Source organism: Sturnus vulgaris, chromosome Z (assembly GCF_052056855.1).
Source record: "Sturnus vulgaris isolate bStuVul1 chromosome Z, bStuVul1.hap1, whole genome shotgun sequence".
Taxonomy (NCBI): domain Eukaryota; kingdom Metazoa; phylum Chordata; class Aves; order Passeriformes; family Sturnidae; genus Sturnus; species Sturnus vulgaris.
The window spans coordinates 79,837,072-79,861,901 of NC_142283.1; the positions used below are offsets into that span (position 1 = coordinate 79,837,072).

A 24,830-nucleotide genomic window follows, 5' to 3' on the forward strand; every position below is an offset into this window, starting at 1 on the left:
TATCTTTGAACAGGCTGAAGAGGCTGAGAGCAGCACTGTGGTTCAGCCCCTTACAACTATGTCTTTTGTATTCAAGGGTTTTTGTTCCCAGTCAGGCAATCAATGATGGTTCAATTGTCTCTGTCAAAGGTGTCTAGAGGAGGAAATCCATATTTGTTTGTTTTCTCATGCCTTCAAGATGATGTGTGTCTTTGTGTCACACTGAGTTCTTTCATATGCCAAGTGCCTAAACTGAAGACTTTGTAAATACAGACTATATATGCAGACACTGAAAAGGCAACAAGAGTAGAAGATAGGTAGATACACACACACACACACAAACATATACACATGAGCCCTTTTTTCCCCTGCTCTAAGTGGAAAACTGCAGTGGAGGTTGGCTGCTCCTATAAAGAACCTTTACAAGACCAACCAGCAGAGCAGCGGGCAGCACTCGTACAGGATCACATTACAGCAAGAGCCTGAACAGGAGCTGCAGCATTGCTGTGGTTCAGTGACAGGATGATTTCTGGCAGGTTAGACTGCAACTTCTGCTTGCCTTTGAAGTGCTATCACCTCCACAGCTGTAGCGGTGTACAGTTACAAAATGATGATATTTACAATAAAATGGGCAATTTACCCAGAGTCTTCTTTATACACAAGTATTAAGTGTAAGGTTCTTTTAATTGGTTTTAGTTTTTTTTCTTTATTTTACAGTTCTTTCTAAGATTTCCCTGCTGCTTATTGAACTTGATGCTACACATGACTCAGGATTTTTAACCCCTGTAACTGGTGTTCCAGGAAGAGAGCCCAAATATCCACCCTATGCCCATGCCTGGATTTGTGCAGATGGCCTGGGGTAGCTCTGGAGCTCCTTAGGCACAACTGCTGCCAGTTTTCTGAGTCTGCACATGGTCCTGAAGACACCTGAGCCCATGTCAAACTCGGAAGTAAAAAGAGTGCAGCAGCACATCAGTGCTTCTCATGTTGCCAAATGCTGTAAATAAAGGAAATACTCCAGTCTTGACAGAACACTTTTCCCCTGCTAGGCTCTGAAAATAATTCAAGTTAAACTATGTTTTCATGGAATACATGTTTTATTCTAAAGACCACATTCCCCAGTGTGCTCTGTGTGCACCAATGCTGTAATGTTGGGACATTCTCTGCTGAAGTCCCATTCTCCCATACTGCCACACCTTGACACACAGCATTGGTAGGAAAAGAGGAGAGGCCAGGACATAGAAGTCACCCTCCTGCAGACTTCATGGATGCTTATGGCATATTCCAAAATGTCCCCAAGGCAAAGGGAGAAGACAGCACAGTGCTTGGGCATCCCTGACATCTGTGGGGAGCAGTGCCAAGCAGCCAAAGCACACTGCAGATCTCATTTTTCATACAGCCTATGCTCACATTTGTGGTTCATACAAGGAGAGAGAAATGTCTACAGTCATTCCCTCGGGTGTTGGTACCTGGTGCCTGTGTCACTGCCACTCTTCACTGCTCCGTCATCCGTGAAATTAAAGGTGCCGGTCCAATTTGCCAATTCCTCTCCATTCTGCCAGCTAAACTGCAGCCCTCTAGCAAGAAAACGAGGCAGTTGATATTTGATATCATTCATTAGGTTAAGTCTATCAGCATGAGTTCTCATGTCCTATTTCTTAACATACAAATGTGACTGTAACACATTCATCAAAAACAAATAAAAGTTACCAAGGACAACAAGATATCACCTTAACTTACTAGGGTAAACAACTAATTTTTACTTCCCATAGACTCTGCAAGTCCTTGGATGAAAACAATAGCAGGCTGCCCATGCAAATTTGAAGGCCAGTAATTATCTGTGCTCATAAACAACACACATGTATGAGGAGGCAGAAATTTCATTCTCCAAAACACAAGGCAAAAAGCTGGAGGCAGGGGAAACCACCAGACCAAAGAAGTAAAAACTCCAAACTTCAGTTTTACATCTACAGTAGTTGCTAAATGTAGTAGGCACAGGGTCCTTCCTCTGATTTGTTGGCTCTGCTAGCAAAGGATGTGTCATTTGATGACATCTCTGAAGTCACAATATAGTGCTTCTTTTGCCTGTTTGGAAAGATGGCAGTTTTTTAAGCCAATGCATAAACACAATCATCACGGGTCCCTGTTTTCCAAACTTTCACAGATTTGTTCTAAACCCCATGATGCCTGCAGTCTTCTGGAAACGACACCAACAGCAGGGTAGAAATTTCAGAATGCTGGGGAAATATTTCACAACGCAAGTCAAAACCCTTCCCTTATCTCAGAAGCCAACAGAAAGGGATCTTGCAGATTGTTATTTTTAATCTTCTTCTTTTTAGCCCAATTTTATTATTTCAGAAGCCTGGCAAGCTGAGTTGTGAACATTTGGTGCTGCCAATAGTGAAAGTTAACTTCCCAAATGGGCAGTGTGGGGACAGCCAGGAAGCAGTCTGCCAGCACACTTTGTCCAAAAAAAGGGCATCCAGGACCCCGATAGCTTTGCTGGTCACCAGGCTTATGACAAGGACTGGTGAATCACTCTGGCCACATCCATCCTCTAGTTTAATTGGCAGCAGTTATTAGCACGGGGAATTGAGAAGGAACAACTTTGGGTGTTAAAAAGTGCCCAGGGGAATCTTGTGAGGTTTAACAAGGCCAAATGCTGGAGCTACACCTGGGATCAATCCAGGCTGGGGATGAGCAGAGGGAGCAGCCCTGGGAGAAGGAGCTGGGGGTGCTGTGGGTGAAAGCTGGACCTGCCCCAGCCTGAACCCCCCTGCCCTGGGCTGATCCCCCAGCGTGGGCAGCAGGGCAGGGGGGATTGTGCCCCTGTGCTCAGGTGAGAGCCCACCTGCAGAGCTGCCTCCAGCCCTGGGCTCCAACAGCACAAGGACGTGCAGCTGCTGGAGCCAGCCCAGAGGAGGCCACGGAGATGCTGCAGGGCTGGAGCCCCTCTGCTCTGGAGCCAGCCTGGCACAGCTGGGGCTGCTCAGCTGCACAAGAGAAGGCTCCAGGGAGAGCTCAGAGCCCCTGCCAGGGCCTGAAGGGGCTCCAGGAGAGCTGCAGAGGGACTGGGGACAAGGCAGGCAGGGACAGCACACAGGCAATGGCTTCCAGTGCCAGAGGGCAGGGCTGGATGGGATCTTGGGAAGGAATTGCTGGCTGGGAGGGTGGGCAGGCCCTGGCACAGGGTGCCCAGAGCAGCTGTGGCTGCCCCTGGATCCCTGGCAGTGTCCAAGGCCAGGCTGGACAGGACTTGGAGCAGGCTGGGACAGTGGAAGGTGTCCCTGCCCATGGCAGAGGGTGGCACTGGATGAGGCTGAAGTTTTTTCCCCCACCCAAACCACCCTGTTTGAATTATATTATCTTATCAAAGTAAGCAGACATCATGCTGTAATGGCCATAGGGGAATGCAGTATTCTGGATTATCAGGCAGTCCCATAATTTATGTGTTTCTCTGGCAGATTTTAATCAGCTGATCTGCTCAAGGTACAACTCATGAGTGGAATATTGGTGTGAAGAAAACATAAGAAAATTACTCAGAGACCTTCAATTTGAAGCTTGTTGAAATAAACACTTGTGGTTCTCTCCCATATACCACAGTCTAACACATTTTTTGCCACACTGTGACTGGTACAGAAACATGGTTTCTTCAAATATACATCTTTGTAAAAGACACTTAAGTATATGGCCTTGAAAATGCATTTTAATTGCTAAAGGCATCACTGAATGATACGTTGGGAGAGAGGGTAGAAGTGTGGAGAAACCAAGCTGGAATTGTGATTTTTAATTGAACTGAAATTCTCTATTTTGGGCTTAGATCTTTTCTTGCGAACTGAAATAGACAGCATTAATCCAGATAAATGGCTGGTGTTGGTGTGTCCTCCAGAGGTGAACTCTCCCCCAGCATAGCCAATATTCAAGCAGATCAAATGAAGAATTAAAACATGCTGTAAAGTCCTTTCCCTGTCTATGAAAGGAAAGGAAATCTAAGTAAATCTAGCTGAAAGGAAATCTAAGTAAATGTTCCAAGGTGGAGGGGGATGAATCTATCCATCAAGCAAAACAAATTGTAAAATCACTCTTAAATGCCCCCCCTTTCATCAGGCTGTTTTTGGGGAAGGGCATGTACTTCAGCAAAGGCACCAAGTGTAAAGGACATTCATGTTTTGGGTAAGATCCAAGGGGAGATTGGAAGGAATCCTGAGGAATGGCAGACGTGATGACCAGCTCGATACACTTAGCTTTGAAGTGTCAGGGTGAGGATCCAATTAGGGTACAAAAATATCCAGTGAGAGATCTGGGTATGACACTTCTGTGTGGTTAAGGACAAAGTACAGAGCTGTGAGCTGAGCTTAGGGTCAGATCAAAGTTGTGTCCAGCTCTGAACCAGACAGACCACACAGGGCTCTTCTTCCAACAGGCACTCTAAAGATTAACAGAAAACAGACTTATATATACATAAAATATCCCACCAAAGAAATTTTGCACAGCTTTTAGGGCTGTGTGTCTTACTGTGAGCCTGCAGGACTCAGACCAAGTTGCTGGTCTGCATTTCTTGCAGGGCTGGTACAATAAATCACAGTAAGAACAACTTCCATAAATAATGGTTTGTAGTATTAGGACTGAGTAGAAACCAAGGATGAGATATTAAAACACACTGAATTAATTCTGTTTCTAACAGGATTACTGAGAGCTTTACCATTGATTTCAATCAGCCTTGAGTTGGGAGAATTTAATTTTTGAAATATAACATTTTCTAATCCTCTCAGTTTTGAGTTGTAAGCATCCATAAAAATTGTCTGGCCAATTGTGCAAACAGCCTGAGAAAAGAGTAAAGAGACTTTACCTGCTTCATCCGTGTATTTCTTTGGCATTCTATTTCAGTCAAATTCTACCATGTTCACTCTCAGCACTAACTGAATTTGAACAGGTAAACAAATTAAGGCTCTGTGAATCAGAATTGCAACACAAAAGCACACACAGGACGAAAACACAGAAAAGGAGGAGAAAAACATCAGAGCAAAAAGGTAAGGAAAGGGTAAAAGAAGGTGAGGAAAGCTGAGGAAATTACTTAGACATAGAGTCTACTATTTAATTCACATAGTTCATGTCTAACTGTTATGAAAAAAAGGGAAGAAAAAAGGAGGAAGGAAGAAAGAAAGAAAGAATGAAAGAGAGAGAAAGGCAGGCTAATTTTAAGCCTGGAATCATTGCCAATGATTGCCAAGTGGAATTTTGCCATTTGCTCAATTTGCCCTATTATAATAACTAAAATTGGTATGTGTCCCCAACGTGTGATGCTGATGACGGCAAGGAAAGAATTCATAAAAGGTGTAATAACCAGAAACTCTCTCAGTGCAAAGATGCTTGTTTTGTCCATGAATGTAAGCAAAATGTTCATCAAGGAAGATGTACATCAGTTATGGATACCATTAATCACAAGACTTACCCCTAAAAAATAAAAGTATGAGCAATGCTCTGCCTTGCGTTGGAGAAACTCCATGAAGTTGGATGTCTTAGCAACAGAGACCTTGAGTTTCAGGTAAATGTCAAAGCAATATTTTGATCCTAATTGGTAACTGTAAGAGTTGAATCAGTGTGTGGTCAAATAAACATCGGTGTAAAGTAATAACGGGGGGGGGGGGGGGCAGCCAGAAAATTAACAAAGCAACAGTGACTCTGAAGGTCTTGTCAAAACGGGCTGTCAGGAAGCAGCAGGAAGCAAAAACTGAAAGCCTGTTGCTGCAATCCAAACAAAAAACAACTCCTACACAAGCAGAGGTTTTAATAGCAGAGGATGTCAGATAATTATGAGGTTTTTGAACTATAAGGCAAGAATGAGCAAGCGGATGAATTGCAGAGAGAAGCTTTGCACCCATGCTGCTGTCACACTGAGATCCCCCCTCAGCATTGCCTATTGTCCTTCTGAAAAGGAAAGGAAAGGAAAGGAAAGGAAAGGAAAGGAAAGGAAAGGAAAGGAAAGGAAAGGAAAGGAAAGGAAAGGAAAGGAAAGGAAAGGAAAGGAAAGGAAAGGAAAGGAAAGGAAAGGAAAGGAAAGGAAAGGAAAGGAAAGGAAAGGAAAGGAAAGGAAAGGAAAGGAAAGGAAAGGAAAGGAAAGGAAAGGAAAGGAAAGGAAATTCAGAACAGAAGGCAAGGCTTATGAAAGGGAGCTGCTAAGTAAATGAGACCCAAAAGTGTCCAAGTGCAGCTGGAGGTCGTGTCTGGGCTCTACCTAGAGAGTGGGCCATGACCATGTGTGCAGCAGAACTTGCTCAGGAGAGACCCATGGGCTTTCCAGGCACAAGGTGCAGGTGGCTGAGTGACACAGTGGTCAGCACCTCTGGGTGACAGAGACGGAGTGGCAGCAGGGGTATCACCTGCCACTCCAGCCACTATCAATTCCCCAGATATCACCAGTTCATCCCATTTAATCCCAGGGAGCAGGAGATTTCCACTCATCTTTAAAAGGTGACAGCTACCACTACCCCCATTCAGCATCAACCACAGGCAGATTAAATCCAAACCCAAGCAAAAGCAGGGAGAAACAAATGTTATTTTATAATGGTGAAGCTAAGCCAAAACCTGACTCAGCTTGCTGGCCTACACAGATGGGTAAGGAATGAGAAGCAGAGGAAAGGAAGGAAGATATGGATGTCCCCAAGAACAACGAAAATTATTTCATTGTCTTTCTGAACTCCCTCGATTATTTATCTTCACTTCTGCTCTTGTTTTCCAGCAGTTCTCATATCCCTTCTCCATATGCACTCCTCCTAACAAAGAGGCCATTAGGAGGTGACAGGTTTTGTGACTCCAGCTCCTGTTGAAGTTATAAGCAAACAGTATATTCATCAATTCCATATATATCATTAGTAACTTTATAATCCTGTTTCTGCAGGCCTGGTCATGGTGTTGCTCTTCCCTGTTGCACACTACTCAGATATAGAAACCATATCCAGTCCCTGTCCTGATGACCAACAGTCCAAACCATGTAAAGGCTTCCTAAAGTCACTGGAAAATCACTTTCACTGTACCTCAGTTTCCCTGTTTTGTAATTCTTGTGCCCTTGAGGAGGAGGAACTGAAGACTTTAGTGTTAAATGATCACTCTGCTCTCTTTGAAAATGGAAAGTGATGCCCCTAGCCTATTAACAGGGATGTCACAGAGGTGTTGGAAAGTCAGATGGTTAATCTTGCTAGAGATCCAGTTCCTTCTTTCTGCAAAATAAGGAAACTATGACTCACTGCATCCACAGAGTGAACGGAAAATAAAATTAAAACCGTGGTATGCATGAGTGACCTGCAGATGAGAGTGATTGGAAACACTCACTAAAATGGATCAGGGAGTGGAGAGGAGCTTGGGTGAGGGGGATATCAGGAGTCTCCAGTGTGACAGGCTGCTGCACAAGTGAAGAGAAGCACAGCAGAGACAGCAGTAAGAGGAGTTTTGGAGTGAAAACAAGGATCCTGTTCATTTTGCACAGGCCAGAAACAGAAAGTTAATTTACACTGCACTTGAGAAGACATCACAGAGGCCCAAAAGGAGTAAAGGACTAAAGTTAAAACAGAGAACAGTGAGACACTGAGATCAAACCCAATCCATAAGTGCCCAGTTAGACCAGATTGTGTCCAAATCCTCTTTCCTAACAAAAGGGCCAGACTTAGTCCCTGAAGACAAAGAAACCAGATGACAAGAACAAGGCAAATGCATATTTGAATAGTTAAATATCACTTTAAACACCCCAATCCATTTTGAAATAAGGAAGGAGGGAAGGAGGGAAGGAGGGAAGGAGGGAAGGAGGGAAGGAGGGAAGGAGGGAAGGAGGGAAGGAAGGAAGGAAGGAAGGAAGGAAGGAAGGAAGGAAGGAAGGAAGGAAGGAAGGAAGGAAGGAAGGAAGGAAGGAAGGAAGGAAGGAAGGAAGGAAGGAAGGAAGGAAGGAAGGAAGGAAGGAAGGAAGGAAGGAAGGAAGGAAGGAAGGAAGGAAGGAAGGAAGGAAGGAAGGAAGGAAGGAAGGAAGGAAGGAAGGAAGGAAGGAAGGAAGGAAGGAAGGAAGGAAGGAAGGAAGGAAGGAAGGAAGGAAGGAAGGAAGGAAGGAAGGAAGGAAGGAAGGAAGGAAGGAAGGAAGGAAGGAAAAAAAAAAATTAATCTGCCTGTTGCAGTCCAGGTTCAATTCACCTGTGCTATGTAATTCCAGGAAATACCATGTGTGTGCTGGCAGCATTGAATCTGACCAGCCAAGTTTAGAGAAATATTTATTTCTCCAGAGAAATTAGCAAAATGCAAGTTTTTAGTCCTGATACAGGCTCATACATACTTCTACTTGCTGCATTAATAGAGATCAACCTTTGTCTCAGTGACCTACAGCTTTGCAAATTGAATGATAGTGGGTAATTACTGAGCTGATCACTTGCCATCTCACAGGGACAAGATTATTAAAAGGTTTTGAAAATTGTATGAAAATAGGTGGAAGAGTAGGAATGTTATATTCGCAGCAAAAGGAAGAAATTAAATAACACAGGCCTCATGAAAAACAAAATATGGTTGGAGGATGTGGGAAAGGAGCACATCTGCTTTCACCATACTCTTGGCCTTACAGAATTATACCAGGGACAAGTTTGGCTCTTTTTGTTAGAGGGAAATAATAGTATAAAAATGGTGGAGGAGTATATTTTGACTAGTACGAAAAGCAAAATTGGAAACATAGGTGGGAAGCTTCTGGATTATAACCATTATTACACAGGAAAAAAAGTTTTGTTTCATATAGCACATTTCACATTTGGGTTAAATCTTGTATTAGATATTCACAAGCAATGTCTGAAAAAACTTGGTCTAAAATTGCTTCCCAGGAGGGATAAAACAAATTCAAATAGTTGGCTAAAACTGGATTTAATGTTGACCAGGACATCAAGAGCATCAAAGGATACCTTCCAAACCATTACAATCTTAACTTTTCTCATCTGTGGCTGGAAGATAAACATCTAAGGAGTAATAGATAATATTTATCAACCCTATTGGTAATAATTATTCACAATTATAGTTAATTATAATTATTCATAATTGAAGTATCATTATTTGTAATAATTTGTAATACTGAGGGGCAGCACAAAACCAACAACAGAATGAAATTATGGTGAGGCAGGTGGTTTTCAAGAAAAGAAAAAACAAAAAACAAAAACAAAAACAAAACAACCAAGCCCTGAGCATGGAGACTCACAGGAAATCCCAAATGTTTTAAGATACCAGCAAATTCTGATATTTGAGATGGTAGATGCCTGATGCAGTGTGGGTTCCAAATCTCACCACACCACAAGAGATCTGACTAAAATAATTGCACTGCATCTCAAGTTTCCAGTACTAATATATTCAGCATCAGGTCAAGTGTCCCTACACTGCCCTGAGGGCTCATGCTGAAGACAATGAGAAAAATGAATTCACAGTCAATGAGTGTGCAGCCAGTGCCAGGCACAGGAGTAGCAAATATTCCCTCTTTCTATCACAGAAGTGGATGGCACAGTCTTCTCCTGCCACTTATGCAACTGCTCCAAAATATTTACAGCCTAAGATGTTCAGTTAGGACTTTCAAAAACCCAGCTCTGGCTGTATTTGTTCTGATAGAAAATGCCAAACCAGTGACAGAGGCTGCTTTTAAGGCTTTCACCCTGAGAACTAAAGCATAAACCCAGCCAAATAAAGAGGATGTGGAAGGACAGTGACTATCTGCAGGGCTGATGGAAAAGCAAAATGGATACAAGCAACAGAGGGCAAGCATGCCTCAAAGAAATGAGAGGTTAAGTCCACGATTTGCCTGAGGGAGACATGGACTGCTGAGCAATGAATACACTTGAATTAAAAATTGAGAAATGAAATGAAAAAGCAATCAAGGGTAAGAACGGAGCACAGTAGAAGTAAGAAAATATAAAGCTTTGCACAGTAATTATGCCTGAACCAAATCCAGCAAGTGAAAGAACAATCAGGAAACTCCAACTGGGTCAAAAAGAAAAGACCAAGTTACCAGGTCACCAACGCTGGCCACAGAGGTCAGAGGTCAAGGGTGTAATCCATCACAGCTGGGGCTGTGGGGAACATGGATGGAGCACAACCCAAAATGGGAGCACAAGGTTCTGGGTTTGGCTTTTTACACATGGAGGCAACACTGAGCTTTGTACCTGCCCACACACACACAGGCCAAGCACCTAATTCTTTTCAAAACATCATAAAATACGTTGATAACATTTTTTCTCTAAAAGAAATGCCACAGCACTTAAATCACATTGGATGAAAAGGTGTTGAATGCTAGACATTGGCCAAACTCAACCATTACTTTGTCATATTGAGGCAACAGAACTGTATAAAATGAGGAATTAACCCAGATATTCAGCCAAATACACAAGAAGAATTGTTTGCACAGACAGAAGCAGGCCTACATCTTCACATAATAAAGTTAGACTGAAGGAAGCTGCTGCTGAGTACTACATGGATTAGAATCAGGATTTAATTGTCTCTGCATTAATCAGTAATGACGATGGCCATTTTTTGGCTGGTAAGCAGGACACCTATAAATCACCTATAAATCACTGCTCCAGGGCAAAAAGTTGCTGGAGAGCTCCTGCAGCCCAACACAATTCAAACCAACCACAGGGTGGGCTTGTGGACACTGGCTTAGGAGCTACTGGGTGGCCACAGCCACAATAAAAGAGGAAAGTGTCCAAAGGCCACTGTGTAGTGACACATCTCTCATGATCTGAAGTCAGGAAGGACCATGGTGCAACACACCAGGGAGTGGCATGCTTGGGATAATGCAATGTGCACATGTAAAACTGAAATAATGGATGCTTATTGTCTTAATTTACTGTCACCTGAAGAGTGGAGAAGGACTGGCATTTCGCTGACCAGACCAGCAGGTGGTTTTGCCATCTCAACAGCAGAGGTGAAAGAAAACAGTGTTAGAAATACAGCACAGAGGAAGCAGGGATATAAACCCTGCTGGTTTTCTGCATCAGGGCCATGGGGACCACTGCCAGAGAGCAGGAGAGGCAATGACATTTCCTCACACTCTAGTACTAAAACTTCAGCCACTTGATGCTCTCGTTCAAAAGCAAATTGAAATTATGGTTAAAAACCCCCAAACCTTTAAGCAGAAGAAGGAAAAATGTTTGGATTCAGGAAAACTGCCTAAAGCAACCAATAGCAGCAGTGAGAAAGGGAATGGGATGACCAGTGGGATGGGGTGACTGTATCCAGCCTCTGGATGGAGGAACATCAACATGTTGGAGCCAGCCCAGAGGAAGCCACCAGGATGATCAGAGGCATGGAGCAGCTCTTCTGTGAGAAGAGGCTGAGAGAATTGGGATTCTTCAGCCTGGAAAAGAGAAGCTTTGGGGTGATGTAATTGTGGCCTTTCAGCACATGAAGGGAGACAACAAGAAAGGTGGAGAGAGAGTATTTACAAGGGCCTGGAGTGACAGGATAAGGGCGAATAACCTCAAATTGACAAAGGGTAAGTTTAGGGTAGATGTTAGGAGACACTGTTCCCTGTGACAGTGGTGGCACAGGGTGCCCAGAGCAGCTGTGGCTGCCCCTGGATCCCTGGCAGTGTCCAAAGCCAGGCTGGACAGGGCTTGGAGCAACCTGGGATAATGGAAGGCGTCCCTGCCCATGGCAGGGGGTGGGGCTGGCTAAGCTTTAAGGTCCCTTCCAACCCAAACCATTCTGGGATTCTGTGATCCCACAACTTTGGAGAGAGCTGAATTAATCTACCAGCTCCCTATTGGTTCTGCCCTCTCCACCCCATTGCCAACAGGAATGCCTGCACCCCATGAAATGGTCTTGGGAATGCCCTGTAGCAGAAACAGCGTGGCTGGAGTCTCAGCTTCTCCTGCTGTGCTCAGCTAGATCTGGCCACTTTAAGGTGATGTCCATATGCCATAAACACACTTTTTTTTGGGGTGTTCTATATTGTTTGAAGACTTTGCTTTGTTCTGTAGTTTCTAGCACTCTTCTCTGAAGAAAATCTCCCAAACCCAAGACCTGCCCATTGCCTTGTCAGGGATTCATCCAGATGACTCACAGGATGCATGTAATTTCTGTGGGGTGTAATTCCCTCTGGTTAGAACTGGAAGCACAGAGCTGTGTGACCAGAGAGAGATGACTCACTAGGTGACCTTCAGATTACGCCTCTTGGGGAAGATATTTAAATGGAAAGAGAGTTTTAATACAGGAATAGATGGTCTTAGGTTATAGTTAACACTTTCACAGAGTGTTATGAGCTGGCCAGACAAGCATGTGCCAGGGATGGGGCAGGAGCTCTCAACTGACCTGAGCTGGCTGTAATTAGGACAAAAAACCCAGTTTAGGACAAAATACAGCTTGAGCCACATGTAGCCTTCATGCCCCCATTACAATTCTTGCTGTCCCTGCTGTAACAATGACATGATTTTAGGATATAGAATAAATAATCTCTCAAATGTGTAGTTCAGGTTTATTGTCCCTGGGTTTATTAATTTAGTCCATGCAGTGCAAAAAGTGATCACAAATAATCTTACATGTCAAGGAAAGGAATAAGGATGTCTAGGAATTGATTTGCAAGTGTTGAATAAAAGCTGCCTAAGATATTAAAAAATGGTGAGTTTACCTCAAGTTATGAGATTCTGATATTAGTAAGAGGGAGCACATACGTGAGATTGATGTTTTATTCTCATCTAGGAGGTACAAAGCTTTCAAATAATGCAGGCTACCTGCTTGGGAAGGTTTGCTGACTCTTGCTGTGTGATTCTTTGAGATCTTTTATTTATCCTCTGGCAGGCCTTGGGGTAATATTTGTTTAGAGTCTTTAATAGTTTTGGAAATGTGTTCTCCTCACTCAGCTGAAAAAAAATGGAGTTTTAAAGGGGCAGATTCCCTTCTTCATCTCACATTCTCCCTGTGCAGAAGTCAGTCTATGAAACCACCCAGAATTTAGTGAATTTCCTGCCAACAGAATATTGGTGTATAGCAAAGTATTGCTCTGATATTTTTCCCTTGCCAAAGGGAAGGACTGTCCTATTGATCTCTCCAATGCTACAGGTTGGGAGACGAAGACAGATTTCAACATTTTTTTACTGTAGTGGCAGTTTCCTGATGTAATCCAGGATTATTCCCTACTGGCCAAACAAGAGCTGACAAAAAAAGGCCAGCCCTCAGCTGAGCATCTGATTCAAAAGAAAATTCAGCTGAAAGGCGAGCATTGGAAAGATGAGTCAATACAAAAGCAAGCAGCAGCTCTGGATTTGAGCAGAAGTCCACAGCATTTAACCTACTTTAGCAGATCAATGCAGTGGATTTTTAATCATCACATTAATCCTAAAATAAAAATAATTACCCCAGAGAGCGGTATTAAAGTCCCTTAATTATATCTCATTTCATCATCCTTTTTACTCAGGATCAGAAGCTACAGAAACCAGAGTTTCCCCATGTCATTTCTCCAGCTTGCAGTTTCACTCTCCTGTTAGGACTTCAGCTACAGGGATAAGGCAGTAGCCTTGGTGAGAGCACCCACATCCATCCCACCTGATAGAAAACTGAAAAAGGGCACAAAAAAAAGGTGGACAGGATTCTGCTTTCTGATGACACTGTATTAAAACTGCAAAGGAAGGAGTCGACAACATTACATGGTGAGGGGAAAATGTGTGAATGCCTAGAAATTCAATCTCTGCACTGTCCCCTTCTTCCAGCAATGCCAGGAGTCCATTAACATCCCATAAGGGGAAAGAGAGAATTTTGATCACAGGCTGGGCCCCTTGGCCTCTTATCAAATTTCACTGAGCAGAGTTTATTTCCTGGAGCATCCTTTCTCCTGTCCACAGTCCTGCCACCCCCACAGATGCTCTGGGAACATGGCTCTGGGCAAGTGCAGGACCCCAAGCCTCCATGGACAGCCTCAGGTGGGATTTCATGGCCATCAAACCAGCCCATTCCCTGCTTGTAAGGGCGAGTGGCATGGCACAGCTTACAGCCACGCAGCAAACTTTTCTGTCCTTCAGAAAAGGGCACCTTTCTCCACTCTGCTCTTTGGGACCAGTCCTGAGTCTATGCTGTCACCTGCATTGTGCCCAAGCTGTTTGTTTTAGGTCACATTTCCCTGCCTTTCTGGCCTTTGCCCATTTCCACTATCTTCTTGCAGAGAAAAGAGCTACCCCAGTGTTATATTTAGACTTAAAAGCACTGTACATTTACTGAAAGAGTACTTTAGAGCAATTTTCAGGTTTCTCCAAATGCACAAGGGAATTTCTTCCTGCTGCCTTGGGAAGAGGCCATGGGGTCCACATGGGTTGCTGCAGGTGTGGGGATGCAGGCAAAAGCATCCCAAACTGGCAGCACGTGGAATTTGAGTAAATGGCTGTGGGTTCAGGCAGTGTCCCCCAGCTCCAGCTTAGCAAGTGGCACCAGGCCATTAAATATCCCACTTCCCCTCTCCAAAACCACCAGGTACAAGTTATAACATGTCCAAGGAGCCCCACAGCCGGAATCAGCTCCTAGCAGGGGGCTTAGCACCGGAGGTTTGTGAAATGCAAGATTAATTAAAGGTTACAGCTGCCCCTGCACAGAGCTCACTGGCAGTCAGACTGCCCTGGAATGCTCACCAGAGAAGGTACTGCAGGGCATTAAGAGTGAGGGAGGGAAAAGAAAGCTGGAAAAAAAAAAATGTACCTTTATAATAATATTGTGGTAACAATGCAGGCAGCTGCTTAAATCACTTTTCTGTCACCAAAACCTTACAGCCACATCCCACATTTTTATTTCCATGGAAGATGGGAACTGCCAATTCCCAGCAGAAAGGAGCTGAGGTGCTTTTCTTTTCCTGTACTGAGTTAGGGGAGCCCTCTATGAGACTATTTTCACATGATTAATTAAAAACAAAAAATAAAAGAAAAAGGGGGAAAAAGGAAAATAAATAAATTATTGCAAGCTGGAGTTTAAAAAAAAAAAAAAAAAAAAACCCAAACAAAAATCAACAATGTTTTCCAGTCCAAATGACAAAATATATGCTCATCTCCCTGCTCTTTGATGGAAGAGGGCTCAGAACCAGACTTTCTCCTTGAAATCCTGGGAATTGGACATCAGCCTTTTTTCATTCCCTGGTGATGACAGGAAAGGCTCTCAGGGCATGAGGCAGGACAGAGGCAAGCCACAGAGATCACTCAGTAGAAGAGTTTTTGGTTGCATCTTCTCATCATTTTATCTTTACTCTGCCATTTTTTGTTTCAGTTTGTACTTGGGATTTATTTTTCCTCTCTCTAATCCTGTTGCAGTCATTTTGACTTGGAGAAGCAAGGATTGGTAGGGCTGCTAGGCCCCCAGGATAAAGGGGAAAAACTGAGAAAATAAGGCAAGATGAGACCTTGACCTGGCCATAAAGTCATATTGTTAACACTGAGAAATCTTAGAACTATGCTTGTCTACCAACCAGGTTCCTGAAGCCCCCCCAAATACAGAGATTTTGTACTTCCTCAGGTAACTATTTTCTTTAAAGTTCCCCATCATGGTTAAATCCAAATCTTTCCTGCTACAACATTTTATCACTTTATGAGTGCTTAGGGAGATGTATTTTTTGTTTTCTTCTTCTAAGATTTAATTTGGGTATTTCAAGTCAGTTATCCTTTCTCCCTTCAATTTTCTCCAAGCCAAAAACCCCCACTTCTGCTCATTCTTGCTTCTTCCAGCTGAGGAAGTCACATTTTTCTGGAGCTAAGGTGCCCAAAAATGAAAGACCCCCAGACAAGGCCTTGTGCTACTTAAGGCACACAAATTGCTTTGTGGATAAACAACACCCCTGTCTAAACATATTAATATCATGCTTGCTTTTCCCTCCTAGAGAGAAACGTTTGCTGATTTGCCAGCATTTTGCTTGTTCTTGGCACAAGGCAAACAACTACATGAGTTGCAAGCAAGGCAAGAACCAAACCATTGATCTCTCCTGGCAGAATACAGCTTAATTCCAGTAAAAAATTCCACAGCAGCTGCCTACACAACTGAAACACTTACCTAAAAGCATGTAAGGGAAACATTCATCTTCATAAAATCATGCCAGCTGTAACTTCTCAAACTAGAATTAAGTAAAATAAACTCTGCATGGGTCAAGGTTAAACATTTATAGAGCCCCATCAGTGCTTGCTGTGAAAAGAGCATTTTCAGATCAAAGACTGATGTGCTCTACAGTGAAGCAGTCTCAGCAGCAATTCATAAGAACAGAGCAGTGCAAAAATAAAGTGCTCTCTCGGTTATCTGGAACACTAATATTGATTTTAGGAACTGCATCTGCATGTTTGTCTCCAAAGACATTGAAGTTTCAGCAACGAACATACTACCTCAATGCAACTTCTTGAGCCATTTCAGCCTGAACTTAAACAGAGTGGGAAGCCTTGTAAGCCAGGGTCTGATCGGGGGCAAATACTCAGGTGGCACCACTCTGTTTAAGTGGAACACAAATCTCTATTTTTGCCGCAGCTGAGGACTAAAACAAAATCCAGGAAACTCACAAAGCATCATGTTCTGCCTAACCTCCTGCTGCATTCACAATCTAACAGACATTGCAGATGCTGGATGCACCCTCCCAGACTGACAAGATATCATTATCGTCAGCAAAGCACTGAGAAGTGGTTTGAACTGCTATAAAGGTTTGCCTGGAGCTCCATCTCCCCTCAGTCTGACCAGATAACTTTTCCTATTCCCTCTGATCCCCGCTTACCTCTTGAGATAGTTTCTCCCGTAGAGGATCTGCTGCAGCAAGGTGACCACGGCAAAGGCGCAGATGAAGATGAAGAACAAAGTTCTGTTCCCCAGCAAATCCCGGCTTGACGAAGGGTCAGTGTACCCCATCCTTCTTAAAAGCCACTGAAGCTTCGCTGGGTGAAATTCAGTTCATCGTCACCTTCATGCCCTTTTTGCTGGGGGGCGGAGGGGAATGTCTGCTGGCTTTTCTGTGAGCAATCCAAGGACAAGGTATCCCATTGTTTGGCCCTGCTGCCCCTTCCTTGCCCCTTTAGGATGTTAGCTCCAGGACTGTGAGCAATGGCTTGCTTCCATGGTAAAGTTTCCAGGAGATTCAGACGTGGGTAACATCTAAAATCATCTCTCAGAGCTCTCTCAGCGCAGGCAGCCTGTGCTGTGTGAGAGGCATTCTGTTCCCTCTAAGCCTCTCTTGAAAACCCGCTGCTAGCAATTATCTACTTCAATCCCATTTTCATATTCCAGATGGGGGAAGCTGCACACAAACCAGAAAACTGCAGCCAATGGCAAACACGGGGCTCCGGCAACCTGCGTTGGAAGCACATAGTCGTCAGCTCTTCTCTGCTTCTGCTCAGTGATTCCGACCAAATGTGCTCGCAAGGAGACGTGACTGGGGCGTGCTATTATTGAACAAGCGTGCAACAATCATGAGGATTTCATTCAGAACCCTGCAGGGAGAAAAAAAAAAAAGAAAAAAAAAGAAAAAAAAAAAAGAGAGAGAAAAGGGAAAAAAAAAAAAAAGAAGCACAGCAGCAGCAGTCTGGTCAGGCTAGCAGGAAAACTGCATTCTGTGTATCAGCGCGCTGTCCGTGCCGTGGCTCTGGTGCTGTGGCATTTGCATGCAGAATGCAGAGCCTTCAGCCACACACCACTCACTATTTGGGCTCCTCTGTTTCCCCTATTCCTCCAGAGTAAGCACAAGCAAGGTCACTGTGCATCCCTTCAAGGACAGAGCTCTCAGTGCCTGCATGCTGATTTATTGTAGCCTCACAGCCGCAGAGAGGGAGCCTGCCTCTCAGTGCAGGCTCTAAGAACCATTCATTTAAAGAGACAAATATTCTGATTGTTCCTCCACTAGACACAGCTCTCTGTTGAAAGGGCAGAGCAACAAGACCTTGTCCACAGCCATCGTAACTCCTCTAAACCCCCCCCTATTTTCAAGAGAGGCTCAATTCAGCTCACGGGGAGTTTTGTCACTCATTTCACTGCGAGCAAAATCTGCCCCAACCCTCAAAGAAGTTCTAATGAAAGCTTTATCCATGAATGAAACATCCAGACTAGGAGGTTGTTTTGCCCCAATAACAGATGGGAATACGACTTTGACAACAAAATGAGGGGGAAAAAGTCCTTTGTCTAAGAGAATAGGAAGATTTTTGTGTGAGAATAGATTTTCCAACAGTTTAATCAGTGTATGCAAATTGCTCTAGGGCGCCAGCAGCCCAGCTGCGTGGAGCAGCAGAGTGTTCATGGACTTTGTTTCAGCTGTAACTGGTGCCCCAGAAGGGCCAAAGGTAACTTTGTGCAACCCTTTCAACATAGTCCTTGAAGACAGAGCTAGTCCTCAGCATGACCTATAGCAATTTAGGCAAGACAGACAATGGCTAAAGCAGGCTTTGCCTTGCCTAATTTTAAACAACAAAAGTCACACAAGCGTTTAAGGTAAGCTGGTCACCCTGAATTCCTGCAGGCTGGGGAGCAGCACTTTAGACATTGCTGGCTTTGCAGAGAAGGTGAAGGGATCCAGTCCCTGATATGTCCTGCCTCAGTGCCTCTCACAGCTCCCACACCTCTATTTCTGAACCCTGCTAAATGCTTCCATTTTCACCTAGCATATAAATAGAGTGGGGACCCCCCCATGTCAGATCAAAGATTATCCAGGGAAAAGCAGAGGTAGAGGGCAAGAACATACTGACACTTACTAGGAAACCCTCTTCTACCACTTTGTTCTTCCAGAACCAAGGAAAGAAAACCAACATTTAGGTTAGAAAAATAATTGGGAATAATATGCATAGTAATACACATACTAGGGGACTGCAAGTTAAACACTAAAAGTAGTTTGATTCTCTGTTGCCAAAGCCATCAGCTCTGGGGCTAAATATGTTTCTTTAAACAATCAGTTCATGTAAGCTTACATTATATGAGACTGTTTCCATATAGGAACTGTACCATTTAGATGGATCTAACCATAAATCCTCCCAGGAAAAGCTGTATGGCCATGAAAATTCCCAGGCTGAGACCCCACAAGATACTACACAGGCAGATTTGTATGCAGGAGCTTAGTCAAGGCCACTAAGTTCAGATATGAAGGAAAATTTACTTAATAATTTGAAATGTTTGATTTCTACTGATAGCTTTGAAAACTCAGAGATATTTGCCTCAGTTGCTCTGGGAGTCATTTTACAAAAACAGCAAAGTACCAGAGAGTAGAATTCAGCTTCTTATGATTTTCTGTAGGTGTGACACTGATTTTGCGGATTTTTATATCACCTAGGTTTTGGTGAAAATACTTTCAGCTTTTCTACTTTTACTGCCCTCCGTTCAAAGGGATTTTTTTTTCTTGAGATCCGTGCAGTAATGCACCAAATTCCTTTGCCTAGCAGAAGCTCTTTCTCCTGGAGTGATGGTGAGCCTGAACTGCAGCAAACAGTCCCTGTATTCCATCAGTCTTTGATTTTCTGTGTCCTCTCATCATTCTCAGCTAAATCAGGACTGGCCAGAGGATACAGCACCTGAGAGACCTATGAGCAGGAGAGCTGCAGACCCAAAGAGCAAAGTACAAAGGTACCTATAAAAAAATAGGAAAGGTTTTCTGTGCCAGAGCTTGCACAGGCATCATTCCTGACGTCACATGAAAAAGAAATCTGTTTTCTGCCTTCAGCCCAGTACAACAACACTGCAAAACTGGAAGCAGACCAGCTCCATGCAAGCATAGAGAAATAGGATGCCTATTGACAAATTTTCATAAGATGCTCAAGGTTGCTTGCAATATTTATTATGAGCGAAACCCTCTTAGAGTGCAGCAGAAGGGCTGAATAAGCAGTGTCAGCACTCATTCCTGGGGCCCTTTGAGAGTTTGACTTGTAAACTACAGGCCTCTGCAGACAAAAAAATATATTTTTAAAAATAATCTTACATTCTGCACTTAAACAAGCAGCAGACAACAACAGCTCCCCTCCAGAGTCTGAGAAGGATTGGAAAAGCCCTCTAAGACCATTGAGCCCAGACATTTCCCCAGCACTGGCAGGTCCACATTAACCCATGTCCCCAAGTGCTGCACCCACCTGCTTTCATAACATTTCCAGCACAACAGACACAAGCTCAGAACGGGTATTCCTGCATCCATACTTGGAGCAGACTTCAAAGGCTAAAGCAAATCTGGCAAAGTGGATCTTAATATGAAGCTGCCAGAAGCAGTCAGTCTTACACGTGTCTGGCCTTTATTTGTTGCATGTGAGCTGCTTGCTAAATATCACCAGAGATAATCTGTCACAAGAAACTCCTCCAGCCTGAGCAGCGAGACTCTGAGTGCTCTAACACAAACACAAACAGGCTCCTCACAGTGACACCCTCCAATGGGGGCTCATCATTTGCTCTTGAGGCCCAATGAACCTGGTTTGAATTTATTTATTTATTTTAAAAGAAGTCAGCATCAAATCTCAAAGACAAAGAAGCCAAGACCATGCTACTGAAGCTCTAAATGAGGAAAGATTAATTGGCAAGAGGACAAAATCTGGTAGGGGTCAAACTCTACTTCTCTTGTGAAAGGAATAAGTTCATCTCTCTCTCTCTGTGTTGAAAGGACAATACACAACCTTTCCTACTGAGCTGCAGTTTATTATTTAATGCAAATGAACCAGAAAAATTCCTTTTTGATAGGCAGGTCTGATTGGGATTTTTTTTAAGTATCTTTCTCTGAATCTGTCATTTGAATCAGTGTTTGACTGATCATGCATTCTAATTTCAGCTGAAAGCAAGGGTATTTGGTGTCTGGGACAGCAGATTTGTCTCTTGGTTGTTTAAATCACAGAACACATAACTGAACATGTTTAACTCAGAGAATCATACAGGTTCAGGGTAAAACAAGATATGCTTCACATTCCCCTTCAGAATTTTTTCTCTTCCTGCCTGCTCAGCCTTCAGACTCTTGTCTTCATGGCTACTATTCAGACCAAAGAACTTCACAGCCAGCATTGCAGAATACTATGATCTGTAAACAGTTTGAGTAGAACATTTTTTACACCTCATTTCCCCCCCTAAATTAAAATTAAATAATGTCTATTTACAGTTTCTACAATACTTGTGTAAACTGCTAGATCCCAGATTTTGCAAAGAGCTGGCACATAGGTATATGGCTGGAAGGTTCTGCTGAATATGAAACTCATAAACATATGCTTATCAATATTAATTCTTTTGCAGATATAAAACATGAATTTATTAGCATAATCGAGTGCTTAACACAATGTCTAGTCTCCCATCACTGGCACAAACCCATATGTCTTAAACTGAGAAAATGAAAGAAGCTGAAAGGATTCAGCTAAGATGTAAACATTTATTTTCTTCTGAGTTGGGCTCAGCCATGTGGGGATGACAGTGGCTAATTTGGCACCAGGCTCCTGCCTGTGGAGAGAGCTGAATTAGAGGACATGTCCTGAACATAACATATGGTCTGTACACTGGATATACATTACATCATCTCTTTAATCATAACCAATTTTCTTCCAATTATGGGTCATATGGAGCCCCAGATGGATGAAAAAATGACCCAGTGCATAAAATACCCCTTTTTTACCCTGCTGACATCATCTCTGTTGGGAAAGGAATGATGTCTTCTTCAAAGGAATAAGGTCTTCTGGCAGGAAGCTCTGCAGAGTCTGCTTTGGCTGCAGTGTTGTACACTTACTATTGACAGCTTCTTATAGCAGAGCCTGCTAAAATGTATACCAAAATGCAAAACTCAGTGCTGGGGACATCTCTGCTTTCCCAGTGACATCTCCATATTCCTAGAAAACACAGGAAGTTAGGTGTGATTGTTACGCTCCTGCTCAGGCTCGCCGCCCTGGAAGTAACTGAGAACAGTGGAAGCCCAGACTCTGCAGAGAAAAAGAAACAGGACTCAAATTCATTTACAGAAATCATCAGTAATGAACATTAGTTTGATTTTGGAGTACTGCATGGGAACCTTTGGTTTAGCAACAAATCAAGGAGACAGAGATGTTGGCAGAACCACAGAGGGGTCAGAGGGTTTCCATGGCCAGCAGTTGCTCTCAAAGAAGAAACATAATCCTGCCTCTATTCAAAACAAGTCATGACTCCCACCCAGTTCACCAAAACTACCTTTAAAACCTCCCAGTGAAAGTCTGGAAAGTGCTGGAATTAGTGGCACTCACTTTAATGGATGTTGAAAGATTGATATTTCTTTTGGATAAAAATATTCCAGTGGTAACACCACAATGAATATTTCCCATAATCCAGAATAAGGATCACACATTATGTAATGCTGAAAACCACAATTAATAATTATTTCACTATTTCAACAATACATTTTTACAGCAAAAGTGAAAATGTTAATCTCAGATATTTTTAAAAATACATAATATGGCATATAAAGTCAGATTAATTCACAGAGAGAGCATATCAGGTTTTGCAATACATTTTGCTCTGTCAGTAAGTGGCATTTATCAGAATGGATGTAAAAGTGAAAAGGAAATTTTTCCTCTGAACTATCATCTAATTAAAATCTTCAAATTTTTACGCTGCTCTTATAATCAAGATGTAAAAGACATCTATTATAGAAAATTATTTAGGAAAAGTTACAAGGGTAACTTTTAATCTCAGTTCTGCAGTGATTTTGTATTCAAAGGAATGAAGTATATTCCTCTTGAATGAGCCATCAGCTTCAGTCCCCATGACCTTTCAAGCAGCACAGACATTCAGATTTTGAGTAATTTCTCATTATGCCCCCCAACAGCACTAATTACAATGCTGGCTACACACATTACTAACCACTAGTCTAACTGCTCACCTGAGTTACTGTTCTAGCCAAAGCCAGTATGTATTCAGACACATCAGGATTTTTTAAATAATCCATGATGTTTAGTTCAGTCCATGACAAAAATCATTAATAATAAAAATAATAAAAAAATCCATCTGGCTTCTGTGGTCTTCAAAAATCCCTATTCTTCATGAGGCATATTTTATTTTGCTCTTCTGGCACTGTGGAAATGCCCACTGGAACCTGGACAAGGAACCTGGAAGACAGACATCTCTACCTTTACAGCACTATGACCAGACACATCTTTCTGCCCCTCCTAGGGCAGTGTGGATTCAGCTTTTAAGCCCTGAAGTTTCTGGACTGACCTGAAAGTGGCCACAGGCGTGGCTATTAATAGAACTAGTGGCCTTTTCAAATTCCTTCCTTTGGATCTGTGATCTGCCATGAATTCCTGGGTCGTGCTTTCCTGTGTTAGGGTAACAAATAAAGACCATTCCTGGAACAGTCACACACTGCAGCCAAGCATCAGCTGAGTCAGCTCCTGCCATGGGCATTTGTAATTTACCCAGGCAAGAAGGAAAGGTGAGAGTTGGATTTATTAGCCCCTTTGGCAGACAGCAGGAACTGCAATTTGGAAGTCATGTTTGGTAGCATGGAAACAGCTCAGCTTGTGAACAAGTGCAAAATCAAGACAACAATGATCCATTTTGCTGCCAAACAAGTTTGAGTCTCAAGGGCAGCATCAGCCATCCAGATGGATAAGCTCCAACTCCAGGGCCTGGATCACCTCTGACCTTTGCCAGCAGCTTGGGCTTTTACAGCAGTGTTACAGGCAGTAACAGCTGGCATGGGCAGGGAGATGGAGGGCCACAACCGAAAATGCATTTGAGCATCTTCCTCCTCTCAGGATGTTGGGAGTTAAATGAAAATCCTTGTTTGGTTCTTGGCTGCAAGTGAATTGTCCAGGGCTATGATTCAAGTAAAGACTTACAGTGAGATCTTAAACTCAGCCTGGGATAGTGGAAGGTGTCCCTGCCAATGGCAGTAGTTGGAACAAGATGATCTTTAAGGTCCTTTCCAACCCAGACTGTGATTCTGTGATTTATGATTACCCTATTGACGTTAGCTATATTCCAACTACTTCCAACTACTATATTTCTTTCTGTAACAGGACCATCACTACATCCATCAATCAGAAAATTTTCCATTTTTATCCACAATCTTTTGTGGTGATGTTGACCTGTTGCTGGAGACCCTGCAACAGGTATTCATTGAAATAGATGAGTACAGTAAATTGTAGGTGGTTTTTTTTTCTCTAAGAGCCTAAAATGGGGAAGACAGAATGGTAGTTTATGCACAGCCAATATTAACATCCAACACCATATGGCCCACAGGATCCAGTGCTCTGCAAACAGATATTAAGGAAATGCCTTTGACAGGGAGAGACAACCCCAGAAGAGTGGGGATGAGGAGAGGGAAGCACAGCATGGCATTCAGCCAGAATAGGGTTGGTTTTCTTTCCAGAACATTCCCATCAACATCACCTTTATTTAAACATCACTTTCAATCAGCTTTTTTGTTTTCTTCCAGGTGTATCCAGCAGCTCCTCTGGAGCTAAGAAATTTATGTGTGGGTTTTCTTTCATGCACTGTGGGTAGGAAGGTATGTGGGAACTATAATTCAGTCACTCTAAATCACATGTAGCTGAAGCCTGAAAGAAAAATAATAATAAATGGTTCAGATTGTCAGGCTCAGTGCAATTCTCAATCAATTAAATCTTATTTTAGCACCATGGCAGTTTATTTTTATAATGTTCTCCTGCCATTTTGATGCTTTCATGTTACTGTGTAGCTAAAAGGTCTTGCTGGGAACAAATTACTCTTGGTAAAGCATTCTCTGAACAACAATTTCAGCTTCTATGATAATAAATATCAAATGATAATAAATAATATCCACAAGAGCAAACAGCAGCAAGAAGAGAGTTACTGGCAGGAAGAGAGAAAGGCTTTGGACCTGGGTAAAGGAGGAAGATAAACCGAGGGCTCAAGCTCAGTAAAACCATGATTATTTGGGCTCAGAATCTACAAAGTATTCT

At 42.9% G+C, this 24,830-nt stretch overlaps 1 protein-coding gene across 2 annotated transcripts in view; it reads right to left on the minus strand.

The window, feature by feature from the left end:
- ST8SIA5 (ST8 alpha-N-acetyl-neuraminide alpha-2,8-sialyltransferase 5) overlaps positions 1-17,351 on the minus strand; it is a 41,667-nt gene extending 24,316 nt beyond the window's left edge. The window contains exons 1-2 of one of the 2 annotated variants that reach the window (XM_014894861.2): positions 16,703-17,351; positions 1,449-1,556 (exon numbers count right to left, since the gene is read on the minus strand). In XM_014894861.2, the coding sequence (XP_014750347.1) occupies positions 1,449-1,556; positions 16,703-16,833 (239 nt within the window). In that variant the 5' untranslated portion in view covers positions 16,834-17,351. The remainder of the gene's footprint in view (positions 1-1,448; positions 1,557-16,702) is intronic. The other variant, XM_014894863.2, reaches the window with a different exon arrangement.
- Between the last annotated feature and the right edge of the window lie 7,479 nt (positions 17,352-24,830).